This window comes from Chiloscyllium plagiosum, chromosome 30 (assembly GCF_004010195.1).
Source record: "Chiloscyllium plagiosum isolate BGI_BamShark_2017 chromosome 30, ASM401019v2, whole genome shotgun sequence".
Classification (NCBI taxonomy): Eukaryota; Metazoa; Chordata; class Chondrichthyes; order Orectolobiformes; family Hemiscylliidae; genus Chiloscyllium; species Chiloscyllium plagiosum.
Genome location: NC_057739.1, coordinates 39,966,526 through 39,988,449, shown reverse-complemented (window position 1 = coordinate 39,988,449; position 21,924 = coordinate 39,966,526). Strand labels below are relative to the sequence as shown.

Below are 21,924 nucleotides of genomic sequence, written 5' to 3'. Positions count from 1 at the left end.
AAAGAGCATCCCACCCAGATCCAACACCCCCACCCACCCTATCCCTGTAACCCTGCTGTGGAAACCATTTCAGGACTCTGACCAGTCTGTCCTTGGAGGAAACCATTTTCTGGCTGAGTTGCTTTCTAACTGAAGTTGTTTACGAGAATTCTTCTGCTGACCTTGCTGCTGTTTCTCCTCACCCGCTGATACGTTCCTCCCTCTCTATAACGGGAGCTCTGTTAGAACCGAGCCACTGTTTATCTGCTACTAACTTCGGCAAATAGTGTGCTACATGGCCACGTAATGTTGTTCGACCACCTAATGTTGTTAGACATGCATTGTTCAGTAATTAACGGTCAGTCATTTGTAATCCTATATAACCTGTGAAACCCAGTAGCTTGGAGAAGAGTTAATAGTCCATTTGTGCCGTGGTCACTGCTGTCTTCCCATGATATCATGAATAAACGTGTTAATTACTCAAGGCCGGTGTACCAGAATTAATTAGTAAGGAATAGGAAAATTTCTACAACATTTCCCATGGCTACCTACCTAGCCTGCAAATCCCCGGACACTAGGGGCAATTTCGCACAGCCAATCCACCTGATCTGTATATCTTTGGACTGTGGAAGGAAGCCAGAGCACTTGGAGGAAACCCACGCAGATAGGGGGAGAACTGAACAATGACTGCAAGTGAAGACTTAGGTTTGGCATAAAGGATTGCAGGGGGATAAAAATGCCTGTTCAGTAGACTAAAGATTTCACTGGGCCTGAAATCTCAGTAACTCAACACAGGATCACAAATTCATTTCAGGATTGCAGCAGCAAACAAGCACAAGGGTTCCACATCGAATAATACATGGATCGATTGCTTTTATCCTTCTAAATCCCATCTAAGGCGCAGATTGAGTGAAGAACAGGGTGGCTGAGGGAGCACGATGTGGGAAAATGTGAGCTTATTCATGTTGGTTGAGAGACTAAGAAAGCTCACTATTTTTTGAAAGGTGTGGACTTTCTCCATTGAGAGTCAAGATTAGAGTGGTGCTGGAAATGCACAGCAGGTCAGGAAGCACCCGAGGAGCAGGAAAATTGATGTTTTGGGCAGAAGCCCTTCATCAGGAATCAGGACTCTCTCCTTTGGAGTTCACTTCCACGAGAAAGCAGCGGACGCAAAATATTTACATATTTTTAAGGCAGAGGTAGATAAATTCTTAATGGCCAAGGGGATGAAAGATTATCAGGGGTGTTTAGGTATGTAGGGTTAAGGTTGAAGCCAGATCAGCCATTATCCTATTGTGGAACAGAGCAGGCTCGAAGGGCTGAGTGGCCTTCTCTTACTTCTTATTTGTACACTCACGCAGAACGTTTCAATGTTGCTGCTCAGAGGGACTTGAACATACTTGGAAAGGAACATAGAAAATAAGCATATAACTACAGCAAGCAATTAGGAAGGCCAATGGCATGTTGACCTTTGATGCAAGGGGATTGGAGTACAAAAATCAAGATTTCTTGCTACATGCCTGAAGCATGAGGCACAGTTTTGTCCTCCATATCTAAGGAAAGATCTATTTGTCATCAAGAGAGTACAGCAAAGGGCCCCCAGGTTGCTTCTTAGTTTGGGAATGTTATCCTATGAGTAGACTGAGCCACTAAACCCTGGAGCTTGATAGAAACATGCAGGATTTCTGATGAGGAGATTCTGAGAGGCTGTTTCCCTTCACCATGGAAGCTAGAAGTGGTGCCATTGCCTTAGGTTAAGAGTCCAAACATTTACGACTGAGATGAGGAGAACTGTCTTTGGGTTCAGAGATTTTGGAATTATCTACTTCAGAGAGGTGTGGGTGCTCCATCACTGAATAATTTAAGGTAGTGATCCACATGGTTTTGACCCCTCGGGCATTTGGTGAGCAGGCAGTAATGTGGAGTTGAGGCAAAAGGTCAGCCATCATCCTATTGAACGTAGACCAGAGGGAGGGGCTGAGCGGTCTACATCTGCTCCGATTTCAACTTCCTTATGCGATCATTTCACATTCAGCGGCATCCTACATTTAAGGTGTTAACAAGTTAATGGTGACCACAACCAAGAGGATAGTTAATCTCTCAATAACAGGGGCCAAAAGAGAGCTGATTTCTTTCCTCATCACCACCAGCTTCCTGCCCCTTCTTTCTGAAGAGATTGATGGTTTTCTATGATATGGTTCATGGGCATTGGTCATCACCCAAACATTTTTTGTTTAGTCATCATTATTCATGTGCAGCAATGACAGCTTCCTGTTACTTTATTACAGAGAGGTAGAATACCTCACAGCAATGTCAGAGACCCTACATTCCCTGATAAATCCTTCGAGTTTTTCTAATTCTGACCAGATTTTCATCATTCTGAATATCGGCAGCACTGCTGTTAGCTCTTTAAATCCAAAACACTGGCGATGGCCCTCTAATCTTCACTACCTTATTCTCTTCCTTTAAGATGGCATGGTGGCTCAGTGGTTAGCACTGCTGCCTCACAGCGCCAGGGACCCGGGTTCGATACCGCTCTCGGGCAACTATCTGTGTGGAGTTTGCCTGTTCACGCTGTGACTGTGTGGGTTTCCTCCGAGTGCTCTGGTTCCCTACCCCAAAGATGTTCAGGGTAGGTGGCGTAGCCATGGAAAATACAGGGATAGTGGGTGTGTCTGGGTGGGATGCTCATCAGAGGATTGGTGTGGACTCGATGGGATGAATGGCCTGATTCCACACTGTAGGGATTCTAAAGTTCTAAGAAGCCATTCCTTCAAATTGGTCTTTTTGACTGAACTTTCAGTCACCCCGCTAATGCAGTGGAAGTCCGATATAACACGTGGCTGGCTAATCAAAATCTGGAATGTGTTCTCTTTCATCAGGAGAGAGCAGGGAACCCCTGTTTGCATGCGCCAAATTTCATTTGCTGACCCTTCAGTGGAGCACTTTGGGATGGATGGTTTCTGCCCAGGGCACTTCATAAATCCAAGCAGACAAGGTGATCTAAATGGGGTGTCAAGGAGGTGAGTTAATAGCCTGATTGAATTTTCTTTTTCTCATCTGTTTTGCATGACTGAACAATGTGTTCATGTGCAGGGCACTGAACACCATGTATAATATAGTCATAGAGTCATACAGCACAGAAACAGACCCTTCGGTCCAACCAGTCCATGCCGAACATAATCACCAAGCTCTAACGGGAACAGAGAAGTTAGATACAGGAAAGTTGTCCCTGATAACTGGGGAATCCCAAACCAGGAATCACAGTCTAAGGATATGGGATAATCCATTTAGCACTGAGTACAGAACCGAGTGCCTGCTTCTATAGGGTAGGGATTCTGTGATTCTATGGGGACACATTTCTTCACCCAGAGAATGGTGAGCCTGTGGAATTTGCTACCGCAAAGTGGTCGAGGCCAAAACATTGGAGTTGGATTCAGCACTTGGAACTAAAGGGACCAAAGAATGTGGAGGAAAAGCAGGAATAGGCTCTTGAGTTGGATAATCAGCCATGAATGGCTTGAAGGGCTGAATGGCCTCCTATTCTCTATGTTTATTGAATCCTAACAGTTGCACGGTCTTTCTTCTCTCACACTATTCACTGCTTCAAATACAAAAGCACTGTAATATGAAAAACGCAAACTCACTTAGCTCTCATGAGATCCTGGTCTTTCAAAGCTGACCCTTGGAGATAAATAACTCGCTGTGACCAGAGGGGAATCTGTAACACTCTGCGCACCTGGAGATCCATCTCTGTTGGGCACAGGATGACAACATAGTAATCCTGAAACATGGAGGAGATAAAACAGCAGGCTGTTCAGATGATAAGGTCAAAGAGGGACAAACACAAATTAACAATCGACTCGGCACAGGGACAACATGATCTTTAGTTGTGATAGCTGTTGTCCTCATTAATACAAAGATGAACATCTCTTTGTCTTATAAGACATTCACTAGTCTCTGGGTGATTGATACAATCAAATTCAGAAGAGTATTAGAAGTTTTCTGAACAAACTTCAGGCTAGACAAGGTAAAAACAATGACTGCAGATGCTGGAAACCAGATTCTGGAGTAGAGTGGTGCTGGAAAAGCACAGCAGTTCAGGCAGCATCCGAGGAGCAGGAAAATCGACGTTCCATGATAGGTCAGAGAGGAGGGTGGAGTGGATAGATGGAAAAGAAGATAGGCCGGTAGGAGTCTGTTTCAGGACATGGTTGAAGAGCTTCAGGGCAGAGGAAATGACCTGGGAGTTGCAGTGGGAGAGGGACTCCCTGAGATTCTTGTTGAGAGAGGAGGAAAACTTCTTCAAGGCAGGCATCCTTGCAAGAGGATTTACAGTAGGGTTAAAATCAACGAGGTAAAAACAATTACTGTAGATGGCTAGACAATCCAGTTCCTGATCAATGATCTGGTCAAGCATTGAATTAAATATTTTAGCAGCTTCCTCAATTTAAGGGGTGAATAAGTTAACAGTGACAACATAAATGAGAATAATGAATCACACAGAAAGACAGAAAGAATAACTAACAGGACTAGACAGGGTGTAAATGGAGGAAGGATGTTCCCAATGAATAGGGAGTCCAGAACTAGGAGGCACAGAAAACAGACCCTTTGATCCAACCAGTCCATGCTGAACATAATCACCAACTCTAACAGGAAGAGACAAGTTAGATATAGGAAGGATGTTCCCGATAATCAGGGAGAAGGCTATTTCGAATAGCGATGAGAAGAAACGTCTTCATCCAGAGATTGGGAGCCTGTGGAATTCTCTGCCACAGAAAGCTGTTGAGGTCAAAATATGGAATGTTTTCAAGGAGGAGTTAGATCTGATTGTAGGACTAATGGGATCAAAGGGCATGGGAAGAAAGTGGAGTGAATGTTGGGGATATTAGATGTGGTGCTAATCAAGTAGCTGCTTTGTCCTGGATGGTGTCCCTGAGTGTTGTTGGAGCTGACCCCATCCAGGCAAGTGAGGAGTATTCCATCGCACTCCTGACTTGTGCCTTGTAGATGGAAGACAGGCTCTGGGGAGTCAGGCGGGTTACTCTTGTAGCCACTGTGTTTATATGACTGGCCAATCATGTTTCTGGTCCATGGTAACCCCCAGTGTGTTAATAGTGGGGGATTCAGTGATGGTAACACCACTGAATATCAAGGGGCAATAGTTGGACTTTATCTTACCTTCGCCCACCTATCGCCATCCTACCTACTTTCCCTTTGTCCCACACCCTGCATTTATCTCTCAGTCCCCATACCCTCTCCCCAGTCCTGAAGAAGGGTTATGCCCAAAACATCGACCCTCTAGCTCCTTGGATGCTGCCCGGCCTGCTGTGTTTTCTCCAGCACCTCGATTCTTCGACTGTGTCTCTCCAGCATCTGCAGTCCTCACTTTCTCCTTGAAGGCTATTGCCTGGCACTTACGTGGTGTGAATTACTGCTTATGAGCACAAGCTTAGATGTTAACCAAATGAGTGGGGCAAGAGAGTAACCTCAGTCTTGACACAAGGCACAAGGAAGCTGAAACTAATCTGTACAATTCCTTAAAATAAACCGGCCAGACAGAGGTGAAGAACCTGGTTCACTAATGTCCTTTAGGGAAGGAAACTGCCATCCTTACCTGGTCTGGTCCACATGTGACTCCATACCTACAGCAATGGGTTAACTCTTAACTGCCCTCTGGGCACTTAGGGATGGACAATAAATGCTACCTGGTCAGCAACACCACATCCTGTGATTGAATGAAAAAAGGGCTTTGTCTTATTCGCACCTTCTTATGGAAATCAGAGATTGTTTTCCATAATAGCAAAATTCCAATCTACACTTCCTCTCGCCCTTAGTATTCTTCTCAAACAATTACAATGACTGCAATTATCTGAACAGCCAATCACTTGTTTTCTGGACTGATCCTGTTGATTGGTTTCTCTCCAGGAACTGCAATTTTCCCTCCCTTTCTGCCTACATTGTATCAATCTGTACTCAAATATATTTCCTTCAAAAGACTGCTCTATAATTATATAAAGACAAAACATGAAATGTCGTCAATGTCAATTTCACACTGTGACTGAATAGAGCACTGATGGGGTGACTATTTAGTTTGGGAACATAATAGATTTCAGTGATATCCGGTCTGTGAAATTCCAAGGGGATTCTCAGTGTCTCTGAGGACACCCGGGAGGGATTACAAGTTGTGAGCCAGACAGTGAGCTGAGATGCTACAGTTTGATTCAAGTAGTTTATAATCAACATCTAAAGCCATTTAATCGAAGCTTTGGATAATCTTACAGGGCTTTCTTCTTTCAGTTAGCAGCAGGACAAGTTAATCATCCAGAAATACCCTTTATCGGGCTCTTCAAATGTGCACAAGAGCTGCAACAAGTTTTCATCCTTTCAATTACTTAGTGAAGAACTTAACACAGAAAGGAAATAACATGCAGATTACTGAGTGGATAAAGTGGCAAGATAAGGTGGGGATGAGTATAAACACGTGTACCATATTTATGGAGCCACGCTGACAGTAATGTAATAACAGTTATTATAGTAATTATGTATTTATTGCATAATTAGCAAAATCTTGGAGCTGAGCAATATCCTCTTTGTTTACTGATTAATCCTCCATGTAGCCTTTAGAGGGAACAATCCTTGGGAATGTACAGTATTGTTTGTCTGTCTGCAGGTGTGCATTAGGGTTTTGTACTAAGGCCCCACAGGGGAGGTTATCATTATATTGCATTAATTCCATGAGTGCAGATTCCTCTTTCTTTTTCCATGTAGTCCAAACAAGCATTGACATGTGATCTGAGGTGATTTTTAAAGTGATGTAACAAAAGTAGCAAGGTTCATTTAAGAAAAAAACTTTCACACTCAGCGAATACTTAAGGTCTGGAATGCACTGCCTGTAAATATTGAGCAGGTAGGTTCACTTGAGGTTTGAAGCGGGCATTGGATGATTATTTGGATAAAAATGAAAAAGCAGGAGATTGGCACAAGGTAACGACATTCAGTTGAAGAGGCAGTGCAGGCACAATAGACCAAATGGCCTCCTTCCTTGTCTTAACACTTCTGTGATTCTGTGACCAATGACATTCATTAAAAAAAGGGAATAAAGCATTACAATCTCCTTCAAGTTGGCTTGTCAAAACACCATCTGTAGAGCCAGTTTCCAAACATTAATGGATATAAACTTGGTCATATACAGTTTAATTACTTTTGAAGATGTGATCCTTGACTCAAAGGCAGAATCTATTCTCCCAGGTAGAGAGCACAGAGTTGGCACAATCCCCAGCTCTATAAAACCAACCTAGGGTAAGCATTTATTTTCTATTGATGGATCTCCTCCATATCATTCAGGAACAATAAAAAAAAGAGTTTTGTATTAATGTAGGTTGACTCAAAATGATATAATACTAATCTTGAATATACTTCAAAATCTGCTGTTACAATATAGGAAATGTGGTAAATAACTGGTGCACAGCATGCTCCCAGAAATAGATATGTAATAGTGACCACAAAATCTGCTGTTGTAAAATTGATTGAGGGATACCTTTGGCCAGAACAGTGAGGGTAACTCTCCTGGTCTTTGTTATTTGGGAGAAGAGGACCTGAGAACTGATGGAAAAAAGACGAATTTTGACAAAGCTTTTGGTATTGCATGGCAATTCACAAGAACGCCCATGTAAGGAGACAACAACATACATGCTTATGAGAAGACAGCGCTGATTGTTGGAAAGAGGACTGGTAGAGGTATTGTCATGGAAAGTAGAGTCATGATGGAAAATGAAGTCATGCTTTACGCACACATTGTGCCTGATTTAATTCAGTAGAAGAGGTGACAGCTATTGCCTAGTTCATTCTCAGCGTAATACCGTGACCTGCCTGGCTTAAAATTTGAACAAAGTTTAGCAGTAAACTGTCAATCATTGTTATCTGGTGCATTCTCCATCACAACAATCTAACAATCAAAGTCTACTTGCCAACTACTCAGTATTCCCTTCTCATATAGCATAATATGTTGTTTCCTTTTCACTGGTATTCTTGTGTAACGTCCTGATGAGCGTAAGATGAGACGCTTTGAGTAAACTTTCGCCTGCTTTTCTTTGAAAAAGTGCCATGGGATCCCTTCCACCCAGCTTCAGGAGAGATGGGATCTTAGTTTAATCCTTTATCAAAAACAAGGCACCTCCGACCAGAAGAAATAACATCCCAAATTAACTAAATTGTGTTATTGTGCTATGCAATGTAAAGGCATTTTAACAAATTCTTTTGAATAAAATGCTAAAATGTCTTGATATTATCATTCAAATGTTTAAAGTCTTTACACCTACACACTATGTTGCTTTAATGATCATATTACACCATTTGAGCTTGTACAATTTTCCTGTTAAATAACAGGAATAGAAATTAAATTCTGACACATCAGACATTTGTGTGATTATGTCCTATTCCTTAACTGTTGATGGGTCTAATTAGGGAAGAGTGAAAGCTCAAATTGTATACCAGCTCAATATAAGTGCTGAGTCCTTGGCCCCAGGCAAAACTAAAGGTGATGCAAGATGTGAAGACAGTCGTTGGTCAATTTTTACCTGAAGCCTGGGGTGAGCATAGAATTCGTTGAGGAAATCCATCAACAAGTCGATCTTCAAGGAGCTGACACATAGTACAACGTGTTTCTCAGTCTGTGCTCGGTGTCGGCTGTAATTACCACCAGATTTCTGTCTCTCCATCCACAGGTAAACGAGTTCTTCAAACTGAGGGGGAAAAGATCAGGGTATATTTCATCAACATCAACCAGAAAGGAAATTGGCAAAGTTCCAAGTTGACTGTTCTAACGTTCAGTCTAAGAGTCATAGTCTAAGGACACAGAGCCATTTAGGATTGAGAGGAGGAGAAATCTTGTCACCCAGAGATTGGTGAACCTGTGGAATTCTCTACCATAAAGAGTGGTTGAGGTCAAAGCATTGAATATTTTCAAGAAGAAGTTAGGTATAGTTCTTCGGGCTAAAGGGGTTAAAAGGGTATGGGAAGAAAAAGAGAACATTGGCTGATCAGCTACGATCATATTGAATGGTGGAGCAGGTTTGAAGGGCTGAATGGCCAATTCCTGTCCTAATTTCTATGTTTCTTTGAGTAATATTACCATTGCATTGGTTTGAATTAGAATTTTAAAGGGCATTACTGTTAAGATAAAATGTGAGGGATGAGGAGGATTGTTTCAAATCATTGAAATCAATAATGACTGCAGTGTTCCACAACAGGAAGTTTTATATTTTACAATGGAAGTTGATGCAGTTGTTTTCTTAATTCATTCAGTGAATATGTACATTGTTAATAATTAATTGTCATTGAGAAGGTGTGGTACTGGACATAGGAACATACTGATGATGTTACAGGACTGACAACCTTGAGACCTAGACTAATGATCCAGAAAATTGTGTTCATACCCTACTCTGGCCTCTGGGGAATTCAAAATGAATGAATTAAAAATTGACTGGAATGTGAAACCAAAAACAACTTGAATCAGTAATTTTGGCCATGGAAATGTCACAATTACAAAGACTGATTTGGTTCACCATTGGGAGGAAATCCACTGCTGGTACTATGGCTTTAAGAGGTGTATTTTGTCCTTTTGTTTTGAAGAGAGGTTTTATAAGAGGAGTGATCAGCTGTCTATTTTAATCCATAAAGTAAACAACTTATGAGGCATTGCTTTTCTTAAAAACAATAGAAGCTGCCTGAACAGGTGAGGTCAAGCTCCAACAAAGCCAGGGTGTTTAGTTTTGGTTGTTCAATAGCAATTGCTGGACTCTTGAAGCTGGGTTTGGAAGTGCAATACATCTCTCCATATTACTCTCTCTGAGTTTTTTCTGGACTGGCAATTTGGCAGTGAGACAATCTATTTTACGGAATTTGCCTTTCCCAAGGATGTGTTTATGGGATGTTACTATATTGGACCAGTTATGGTTTGGTAGTCAAATAATCTATTATTCTGTTAAGTTTTCCAATAAACTTAAGTTATTCCAATTTGTTCTTTCTTTTGCTGCATTTTAACTATGTGTATGAATAGTGTATGTTGCTTCAAGATGGAAAAATTGACCAATCGAATTCCATCCGGAATGCAACACCTGACATTTGCCTTTAAAATAAGGAATCGTTACAGTCTAGGCTATCTTCCTAATATTTTGAGGGGATGTGGTTCAATACAACTGTCCTTCCCTGGTCTGGCCCATGTGTGAGTCCAGACCCACAGCAATGTGATCAACCTTTAACTGTCCTCTGAAATAGTTGGGCAAGTCACTCACAGGTATTGAACTGTGAGAAAAGAATTAGCTCAAGCAACAAAATAATTATGCAAAAGTGAGCTCCAGTCAAACCCAGGGGAGATAAAAAATGATATTTCTTCTTGCATCATTACTTGCCAGATGCTCAAATGTCTAATTTACTTATTTTTCAAAACATGGAGAGTCCGTCTGAGAAAAAACATGTTGGTAGTGATGAGCTACAATTTCTGTGTTTTGCCAGCTTTCCATTTGTTCACTAATCCCTCACTCATGATTTCAGATCAGTCTTTTCATTGTCTCAGCTGAGGTTTGAAGTTTTCCATATTCGTTATCAGAGCATAGGAATGCAGCATTTTCAGAATTAGGATTTGTTTGATTGAGACTAATCTAATTAATACAGTTAGATAGAATTAATGGCTGAGAATAGTAAAAATAAAATTGATAACTTGTGCCTTGATGATTTTATGATCTTGTAAGTTAAAGATTGAAAGGTATCTTCAATGAAACAGTCAGGAATTTCCTTTATATACATTTTGAGACTTGAGACAGGTGATAAATAAAAATAAGCCAGCTGGAGTCCAGTGTTCTTAGACTTGCACATGTGATTTTCTGTTGGTTCATTCTACAGTACCAATACATGTTTTATTTTAATGGCACGTTAAGTTAATTCTAAATATGTCTGTTCCTGTTTCTGAGACTGTCCCTCAGGACAGATGATGTTCTTCCACTCCAGAATGGTTGTTACTAAGTAGTGAAACAGACGAATGCTTGATTCACACAGTCTGCCACATCTTTAAAACAAAATATTTATTTGTGGACTGAAATAGAAAAACAACTCTTTTGAAAACCAAGGACCATTGGAACAGGGTTACATTAACCAAGGTTTATTGGAGGATCTTGCACTTTTTAAAAGCAAGCAATCTGATATTCATTGTAAATGCTGTTTAGACAGCTGTTGGTTCAGGCAATGGGGAAAGAATCATAGAATCCCTACAGTGTGGAAACAGGACATTCGACCCAACAAGTCCATACTGACCCCCCCCAAAGAATATCCCACCAGACCCATCCCCTTACCCCATCACTTTATATTTTCCCTGACTAATGCACTAACCTAACATCCCTGAACACTACAGGCAATTTAGCGTGGCCAATTCACCTCACCTGCACATCTTTGTATTGTGGGAAGAAACCAGAGAAAACCACACAGACACAGGGAGAATGCACAAACTAGGCTGGAATCGAACCCTGGTTCCTGACACTGTGAGACAGCAGTGCTAACCACTGAGCCACCGTGCCACCCACACCTGGTTACTGACAAGCTGCAGCCAGGGCTGTGTATAAATGGAGATTTCACTGGCACCAAGTGGCTGATAAAATGACGTAGGAAGGATGTTTCCTCATGTGGAGCAATTTAGAACAAGAGGTCATCGTTTTAGGATAAAGGGCAGCAGGTTTAAAACAGAGTTGAGGAGAAATTATTTCTCTCAAAGGATTGTGAATCTGTGGAATTCGCTCCCCCAAAAGCCCAGGTAGCTGGCCAGGGAGGAAGGTTACAATATTGGGTGACTGTCCTGCTGCTATGACTCTCCAGAGAGGGCAGAAGTGATCAGGAGATGGGCTTCAGAGAGGGGGCAGCAGAAGGAAGTTGGGGGGGGTGTAGGGTGGTGGAGCTTTCAGTATTGGAGTTGAGCCAGGATGAGCTCTGCTACATATCCTCGCTCCCTTATTGCTTAAGCAAAGGGTCTGTTTCAGGCAAAGACTCTGCGTGGAATCATTCTGCCTTCATTAACCCTTGGATACAACACCTCCAATACATAATGACAATGTGATCAGGTTCCTCGCCACACCCAATGCTCAGGCACTCTTCACTTTGTATCTGAAAAACAGCTGCCGTACTATCAGCTTAAAAACATAAGAACTAGGTGCAGGAGTAGGCCATCTGGTGGCACAGTGGTTAGCACTGCTGCCTCACAGCACCAGAGACCCGGGTTCAATTCCCGCCTCAGGCGACTGACTGTGTGAAGGTTGCACGTTCTCCCCGTGTCTGCGTGGGTTTCCTCCGGGTGCTCCGGTTTCCTCCCACAGTCCAAAGATGTGCAGGTCAGGTGAATTGGCCGTGCTAAATTGCCCGTAGTGTTAGGTAAGGGGTAAATGTAGGGGTATAGGTGGGTTACGCTTCGGCGGGTCGGTGTGGACTTGTTGGGCCGAAGGGCCTGTTTCCACACTGTAATGTAATCTAATCTCTCCTCTTGAGCCTGCTCTGCCTTCAATAAAATCTTGGCTGATCTTTTCATGGACTCAGCTCCACTTACCTGTCCTCTCACCATAACCCTTAACCCCTTTACTGTTCAAAAATCTATCCATCTTTGCCTTAAAAACATTCAACGAGGTAGACTCAACTGCTTCTCTTTGCCTTAAAAACATTCAACGAGGTAGACTCAACTGCTTCACTGGGCAGGGAATCCCACAGATCCACAACCCTTTGGGTGAAAACGTTCTCCTCAACTCAGTCCTAAATCTGCTCCCCCTTATTTTGAGCCGATGTCCCCTAGTTCTAGTTTCACCTGCCAGTGGAAACAACTTCCCTGTTTCGATCCTATCTATTCCCTTCACCATTTTATATGTTTCTATTAGGTCTCCAATGAATATAAGCCCAGTCTACTCAGTCTCTCCTCATAAGCCAACCCCCTCAACTCTGGAATCAACCTGGTGAACAACCTCTGCACCCCCTCCAGTGCCAGTACATCCTTTCTCAAGTAAGGAGAACAAAACTGCGCACAGTACTCCAGGTGTTGCCTCACCAGCAGCCTTTCCAACTTTTCAAGACAGTGAATTTCCAGATGTATCGGCCCACATTGTCAGTCAAGAAGGAGCGTGTGAATGAGATGCGCATGTTACATTGATTATACAGGTCAACAACATGCCTCAGGAACAGCTTATCATCTGAAAGAACACCCCCATTTAATTCCCTACAGGCTGAGTTGCTAACCCATCGAGTTAATCAATGGCTGCTGTCAGATGCACCCTTCAAATGAAGGGAAGAGGAGTAGAAAGAAAAAGCCTTGGAAACCTCAAAAGAGATAAACTACACTGTAGCAGGGGACCCAAAGCAGTGGTAGGGATTGGTCTCACATTATGTACCCCATTAGATTCAGTTCAATAGAAAGTGGGGATAGAAGGGTAATGCAGTAGAAAACCAGTTCAAGGCCTGCCCAGCCAAAGTTGGAATTTCACCCCAAATGCATGGTGCATATCCATTGGCTGGACTGGTAATGCAGAATGATACCAACAACGTGGGTTCAATTCCCACACTGGCTGTGGCTACCATGAAAGACTGTCCTTCTGAACCTTTCCCATCCCCTGAGGCACAGTGACCCTCAGCCTAAGCCATCACCAGTCATCTCTCTCCAATGAGAGAGCAGGGGTATGGTGACTGTACTTCTAACAGCATTGATGGAGTGCAGGCAGAAGGAAAACTCTGTCCTCTCAGTTAAGGAATGCTTCATAACACCGAGCAATTTATTGTCCTTCAGGAAACTTTTGCACTGATAAAGTCAGCAAATAGATAAACAGCAAGCTTGCAAGAATGTCCCATCAGCCTGGCTTGTCACCTACCTGGAGAGGCAATACAACTAAAGCAACGCAAATCATTATGACAACGAGGAGTTGTGAAAGCCAGATCCTAGGAGTCACGTCACCATATCCAACCGTAGAGAAGGTGACGATGCAAAAGTAGAGGGATTTGAAAAGGCTGAGGTTGCCTCCTGCTCTCTCCAAGTGTTGGATTCCACATGTCCTGTAAGGTTAAATGGAGCAATTAAAGGTTGGCATTTCAACAAGGCACTAGAGTTAACTGCTGAACTTCGGAGTCGATCTTAACATTTTCTGCCTTTTTCACTTCAGCTTTCCTGTAAACAATCGCACAAAAACCTGAAATGCTGTCCTACAACCTCCATGTGACTATTGTGTGTGTGCAGAATTAGGCAGGAGGAGGGTTCAGGAAGCATTGCTTCATCACACACAAAAAAACCCCATTCCTGTCCACACTCAAAATACACATTTAGACTTTCCAGCTACAGTCACTGACCTGATTATGATTGTGTTAGCACAGGAGCCTGTTAACCACAAGACATCACTCTATGTAAGATGAGTTGGCTTACAGCTGGCTAGGATTCAAGCCAGGGCTTTATTTTGTACAGGTCCCACATTATCCCAATAAAATCATGAGCTAGCCTTTTGTTTGTTATTTATTAATCTCTAATAAAGCCAGTATTTATTGCCCATCCTTAACTGCGCTTGAGAAAACTGCATGAGATGCATCAGTAAAAACACAGTGTTGGAAATACTCAGCAGGTTTGGCAGCATCTGCAGAGAGAGAAATACATTAACATTTTAGCTTCAATATGACCATCTCTGAATTCTAAACCACTTCTGAATGAGAGGCATTTCATGAAACTCCCTCCCTAAAAATACAAATGGATATCCCTGGTTCATAGTTCTTTGAGCTAAGGGGATCAAAGAGTATGGGGTGAGAGTGGGAATAGGGTTGAATGATCAGCCATGATCATATTGAATGCTGGAGGATGCCAAATGACCTACTCCTTTTCCTACATTCCATGTTTCAATGTTTATACCATATGGACTGCAGCAGTTCAATAAGATTGGCCTTCACAAGGATAATTAGGGATAGACAATAAACGTGATGCCCAAGGAGAGTAAATCATAGTCACCATTATTAATGTTATCAGTCCAGATTGATTTCATTGACTAAGTTCCAGCTGTGATACTGGGAATGAGCTCATGTTGCAGAGAAGCATTGTTTTCCTTAATCCAGTAACATTACATGATCTTACCTGTACACAGTGTACGTAGCAGCAACAGTGCAATCATCGACCAATTGTAGATTACCATCCCTGAGCTGTGTTCCATGCTCTGAATAAAGATCAACTAGGTCTTGGGAATTGGTTTAGCTCAGTTGGCTGGATCATTGATTTACGAGAACAGCATGGGTTTGATTCCCATCACTGGTTTTTGGGTTACCATGAAGGACTTGCCTGAGGTCTAGTGGCCCTCAGGTTAAATCACTAACAGTCACTTCTCTTGCTAATAAGAGAGTAGCCCCTATGGTCTGGTAAGACTATGGCAACACAACAACAACTGGGTCTCACTGCTTAGCTCCACTAGCCAACAAATTGTGATTGCTCGCCATACTATAAATATTTTGAGTCTGTTAGATAATTTTCTTCCCGCCAATCATATTCCCTAAATAAATATTATGGCCAACCCAGCTGTGTCCCTATTATCATCGAATCTAACTGAAAATAAAAAAAACTCTGATTATTTAGTCATTATCATAAAGCTGTTTGCTGAGAGTTGGCTTGGTGCAGTTTGGCTGCTGTATTTCCTAACTACAATAGTGACTACATTTCAAAGGGACTACATTTCGAATGAAAAGCTTTAGGATGTCCTAAGTTTGTGGACTGTATTGCACACATTTAAGCCACCTCTTTTTTGAACTGCTTAAACACTGATCCTACTGGTACATCTTTCTGAGTGTGTTGCAAATGAGCTCAAAAGACTGATAACACACTCTCGTCTGTATTATGTAATAAAACCGTGATGAATCCATGATCACAATAATCAAAGACACGTAAGTTCAATCCTGATCTTCCCAATATTGGCCATTGTCTGTCCTTTTAACTGTACATTCCATATTCCAATGAATACATTTGAAGTTATTAACTCATTTTGACAAAGACATTTACTCTTTCATTTTGCATCTCAATTTCTTTGACTAATATAAGGCAATGTCCACTTAAATCTAATACTATATTAATTGGTAAAATTCTTGAGCTGGGGATTCCACAGAATCTTACAAGTCAAGCAGACCCTACTCCCAAATGTATTTTAAAACACAACCACTGATACTTCCTAATGTGAAATTAAAACAAAAGCAAACTATTTAGAGCAAAGAAAAGCTCTGATTCACCAAAAATAGGCTTGTCATTCTGTAAGGCACATATATAAATGTGAAAATGTAGAAAGCTGAACTCCCCATTAGGGGCTATTAGAATCAGTGTTATGACAATTATGAAGAATTTACAGTCAAGGCAAGCCATGTGGAACAGTATGAAATACATTATGAATTCTGAAATGAGTAGCAACCACACAATTACCAACACCTACTAATTTCCTATGGTATTATACTGCCATGTTAAAAAAAAAACACTCATCTCTAGCAATCTCACAGTAATTAATGTTCTGTTCTATAAAAGCTTTCTTAGAAGCTGAAATGACGCACATGGGTTGGAAAATGACAGGTAATTCTGCTCAAGGTAAATCTTCCTACTTGTATTTACATAGCACCTCATCACTTTTTGACAAAATGTCTCCCTCTGTCTCTAAGAGGTGTGCAGTGATAATTGCCATATAGTTAAACATAGCATCCATTCTCTGACAGTCATACCACAGCAGTACGTCTTAGCTCTAACCTCTGGTGTTGTTGGTTGTAAGAGAAATGTTGGTCAGTGTCATTTGAAGAGTAGTACAGTTAGATATGTAACAGTTAACCCAACCAAAATGCAGACAAGAAAATTCACCTGTTTCACATTCAAAAACAGGGAGCTTGATGCACTTAACAATGTCTAACCATGTGTTCCACACCTGACCCTATTAAAAACCAATATAAAATTCTACCCTGTAGCATTCTCTGCCACAAAATGTGGTTGAGGTCTAAAATTTGATATAATTTCAAGAATGAGTTCTATATAATTCTTAGGGTTAATGGGTTCAAAGAGAATGGAGTGAAGGCAGGAACAGGAGACTGAGTTGGATGATCAGCCATGATCAGACTGACTGGTGGGGCAGGCTCAAAGGCCTACTCTTGCTCCTAGTTTCGATATTTTTGTAAAAAAAGACCAGTTTTCATTTACTATCTGCATGACGACAAAGCCTCAGCACCTCAAAATCTTTCAGCAAGAAACCTAAGAGATTCTGCAGTTGTCTTAAAACTTTTCCATTCAGTCTAAAGAAAATGCCAGCAACAGGGATTTATATTATCACTTCATCAAGCTGTTGAATTGTTTCACAGATAGGTATCATTTGGAGTACTCTGTCTCGAACACAGAGTTTTAAAAGCAAGGTTAATCATCACATGCTGCATCTGGATTGCAGGCACATCCATTTAAATTATGGAAAATCTATTATTACGCTGTGTAGTGTACAATCATTATATACTGCAGTGCAATTTCTGTAAATCGTTCTATGCTTTCAGAGACCATTAAGGTCAGATTTGTTGCATTTTCTTTCAGATGCAGCCCTTTGTCATGACACTTAGATATCAAGAGCCAAAATCTGGACTTGAAGAACAAAGGTTACACTAGGGAACTGGTGACGTGGTAATTCTGGCAAATCAGCCAAACAAAGAGGAGGTTTTGCTTCCAGTGCCAAGTATTAAATGCTACAGAAGTGAGATTTTACAAGATCAGAGTATTTGAGGGGAAAGGGGAGGTAATGGCCTAGTGGTATTATCGTTGGACTGTCAATTCAGAGACACAGGTAATGTTCTGGGGACCTGGACTCGGACCCTGCCATAGCAGATGATGTCATTTGAACTCACAAATACTTTTCATCAGTATTCACACTGGAATAAGACAATGTTGTCAAGGAGAATACTGAGATAGAGGCTAATAGACTAGACAGGATTAAGTTCACAAGGTGGAGGTGTTAGCAATTCTGGAAAGTGTGATAAGTCCCCTGGGCCAGATGGGATTTATCCTAGGATTCTCTGGGAAGCCAGGGGGAGATTGTGGAGCCTTTGGCTTTGATCTTTATGTTAACATTATCTACAGGAATAGTGCCAGAAGACTGGAGGATAGCAAATGTTGATCCTTTGTTCAAGAAGGGGAATAAAGACATCCATGATAATTATAGACCAGTGAGCCTTGCTTCCGTTGTGGGTAAAGTGTTGAAAAAGGTTATAAGAGATAGGATTTATCATCATCTCGAGAGAAATAAGTTGATTAGAGATAGTCAACACGGCTTTGTGAAAGGTAGGTCATGCCTCACAAGCCTTATTGGATTCTTTGAGATGGTGATCAAACAGGTGGATGAGTGCAAAGCGATTGATATGGTGTATATGGATTTCAGTATGGCATTTGATAAGGTAAGCTATTGCACAAAATATAGAGGCATGGAATTGAAGGTGAGATGGTGATCAAACAGGTGGATGAGTGCAAAGCGATTGATATGGTGTATATGGATTTCAGTATGGCATTTGATAAGGTTCCCCATGGTAAGCTATTGCACAAAATATAGAGGCATGGAATTGAAGGTGATTTAGTGGTTTGGATCAGAAATTTAGAGGCTAGCTGAAAGAAGACAGACGGTGATGGTTGATGGGAAATGTTCATCCTGGAATTCAGTTACTAGTGGTGTACTGCAAGGATATGTTTTGGGGCCACTGCTGTTTGTAATTTTCTTTAAATGACAAAGATGAGGGCGTAGAAGGATGAGTTAGTAAATTTGTGGATGATATTAAGGTCGATGGAGTTGTGGATAGTGCTGAAAGATGTTGCAGGTTACAGAGGGACATAGATAAGCTGCAGAGCTGGGCTGAGAGGTGGCAAAAGGAGTTTAGTGTGGAAAAGTGTGAGATGATTCACTTTGGAAGGAACAACAGGAATAAAGAGTACTGGGCTAATGGCAAGATTCTTGGTAGTGCAGATGAGCAGAGAGATCTTGGTGTCCATGTGCATAGATCCTTGAAATTTGCCATCCAGGTTGATAGAGTTGTTAAGATGGCATTTGGTGTATTAGCTTTTATTGGTAGAGGGATTGAGTTCCGGAAACATGAGGTTATGCTGCAGCTGTACAAAACTCTGGTGCGGCCGCACTTGGAATATTGCGAACAGTTCTGGTCACAGCATTATAGGAAGGATTTGAACGCTTTGGAAAGGGGTCAGAGGAGATTTACGAGGAAGTTGCCTGGTATGGAGGGAAGGTCTTATGAGGAGAGGCTGAGGGACTTGAGGCTGTTTTCCTGAGAGAGAAGAAGGTTGAGAAGTGACTTTATTGAGACATTCAAGATAATCAGAGGATTAGATAGGGTGCACAGTGAGAGCCGTTTTCCTCAGATGGTGATGGCTAGCACGAGGAGATATAGCTTTAAATTGAGGGGTGATAGATATAGGACAGATGTCACAAGTAGTTTCTTTACTCAGAGAGTATTAGGGGTGTAGACTCGCCAAAGTTAAGGGCATTTAAATGGTCATTGGATATACATACGGATTGAAATAGAATAGTGTATGACAAATAGGCTTCAGATTGATTCCACAGGTCGGTACAACATCGAGAGCCAAAGGGCCTGTACCGCACTGTAATGTTCTATGTTCATTCAAAATCAGGAATTAAGAGTTTAATAATGACCATGAATCCATTGTCAATTGTTGGAGAAAAACCCATCGGTTCACTAATGCCCTTAAGGGAAGCAATCTGCCATCCTTACCTGGTCTGGCCTGCATGTGACTCCAGACCCACTGCAGTGTGGCTGACTTAACTGCCCTCTGGGCAATTAGGGATGGGCAATACATGCTGGCATGCCCTCATTACGTGAATGAATAAGAAAAATAATCTTTTCAATTTAATATAAAATAGAGGACTAATGTGGTCTGAATACAGGCTTGGGTGGCTCAATTGTTAAAGGTTAACATTGGCCAAGTTTGATTTATTAGGAAGAATGAGCAAGACATGCACTTTTATTTAAAAAATGAGCAAGGCATTTCTGCTAATGGTGTATAAATTGTTTCTCTCCAATCCCAGGAATGTTAGGTTTTGTAAATGGTTATACTTAAAACTGCTAATCTACTTTCAAGATAGAATAGAATTCAGAGGCCAGTAGACAGCTTATTATTATTTCTACCTGGATACAAGGCCGTCTGATTCATGTTGCGACAGAGAGGTATTCTGGGAGGGCAGGAGTCCATGGGATGCCAATAGAATTGGGTTACAGCTTTTCCTAGAATTAGCACTGAATTTCAGCCTGTAGGAAGTACAAGAGGGAGGGCAGGAGAGTGACAGAGAGACTGACAGACAGACAGAGAAAAGGGTGACGGAGGTAGAGAATCTCTATTTTCTACACAATATGCAGGTGAGAGCTCTCACTCAGAATAAAGAGGCCAAGATCATGAAGGTTAAAACAAAGCTGGAAAATGTGCTGACATTTTACTGGAGGAAGGACGCTGGAGGTAACCACACCACGAAAACCATCTTGGGCAATGGATGTTATCCAACTGGAAAGTGACAGAGATAGAAGCAAACCATCAGGTGCTAAGTATCAGATTGGATCCGTTCGGGAAGAGTAAAGAATAACTGTAGAAGGAGATTTTTGTCCATGGCCAAGATTAAACAGGGGAAGTTTTTCTATAATTTAGATGATCACATTATCTATGAACTGCTGTTTGATTGCTTTCAGTTTGTTTCAGTAAAAGTTTTAAGAGCTTAAAAACTTGATGTACAACTCCTTTAAATTATTCATTCAGAATTCACATTTCCTTTTTAAAAGTTACAGGTCTCTGTGGAGATCGTCATAAGAGATGGTACTCACGACTATCCTTTATTTAAACCTTTATTAAATACATTTTATAAGTTAAATTTTTAGACTGAGTAGAGATTCAATAAAAACTGTCCAACTCATTTATACAGGGATTCTCTTCGATTGTGATAAGTGATATACATTTGGCATGGAACTGCAATTATTTAGTTTACAGTAAAATTATACATTCAAAAAATCTAATTTTACACTAAACCTGTAAACTTTTATTCCTTTAATGTTGTATGTCCATCAACATTTATGAATGCAAACAGTGTGCTCACATTCTAGTGAAATCAACTTGGCTCCAAATTCAGCTTTTCTGGCCAACTCTCAAAGGGGGCCGAATTGATAGACCACATTCCAAAGGGGGATGATTGGATGGGGAAGCAACTGATAGCCAAGTAGGTTTAATGTCAATCTGCATGAGCTGTCTCTTGGTTTCTTTCTCCTTTGCTATAATAAAAGAGCATAGAGATGTACAGCATAGAAACAGATCCTTTGGTCCAACTCGTCCATGCTGACCAGATATCCCAACCCAATCTCGTCCCACTTGCCAGTACCTGGCCCATATCCCTCCAAACCCTTCCTATTCATATACCCATCCAAATGCCTCTTAAATATTACAATTGTACCAGCTTCCACCACTTCCTCTGGCAGCTCATTTCATACACGCCCTACCCTCTGCGTGAAAAAGTTGCCCCTTAGGTCTCTTTTATATCTTTCCCCTCTCACCCTAAACCCATGCCCTCTATTTCTGGATCCCCCCACCCCAGGGAAAAGACTTTGTCTATTTATCCTATCCATGCCTCTCATGATTTTATAAATCTCTAAAAGGTCACCCCTCAGCCTCCGACACTCCAGGGAAAACAGCACTAACCTATTCAGTCTCTCCCTATAGCTCAAATCCTCCAACTCTGGTAACATCCTTATAAATCTTTTCTGAACCCTTTCAATTTCACAATATCTTTCCGATAGGAAGGAGACCAGAATTGCATGCAATATTCCAACAGTAGCCTAACCAATGTCCTGTACAGCCGCAACATGACCTCCCAACTCCTGTACTCAATACTCTGACCAATA

At 41.5% G+C, this 21,924-nt stretch overlaps 1 protein-coding gene across 5 annotated transcripts in view; it reads right to left on the bottom strand.

Annotated features, from left to right (window-relative positions):
- The window catches only part of kcnt1b (potassium sodium-activated channel subfamily T member 1b), a 416,882-nt gene that overhangs the window by 107,264 nt on the left and 287,694 nt on the right, over positions 1 to 21,924 (bottom strand). For all 5 annotated transcript variants that reach the window (XR_006316044.1, XR_006316045.1, XM_043720458.1 and 2 more), the window contains 3 exons: positions 13,869 to 14,049; positions 8,559 to 8,723; positions 3,627 to 3,763 (listed from right to left, as the gene is read on the bottom strand). Coding sequence is in view for 3 of the 5 variants with exons in the window: in XM_043720458.1 (XP_043576393.1) it covers positions 3,627 to 3,763; positions 8,559 to 8,723; positions 13,869 to 14,049 (483 nt within the window). In the remaining 2 variants the exon portion in view is untranslated. The remainder of the gene's footprint in view (positions 1 to 3,626; positions 3,764 to 8,558; positions 8,724 to 13,868; positions 14,050 to 21,924) is intronic.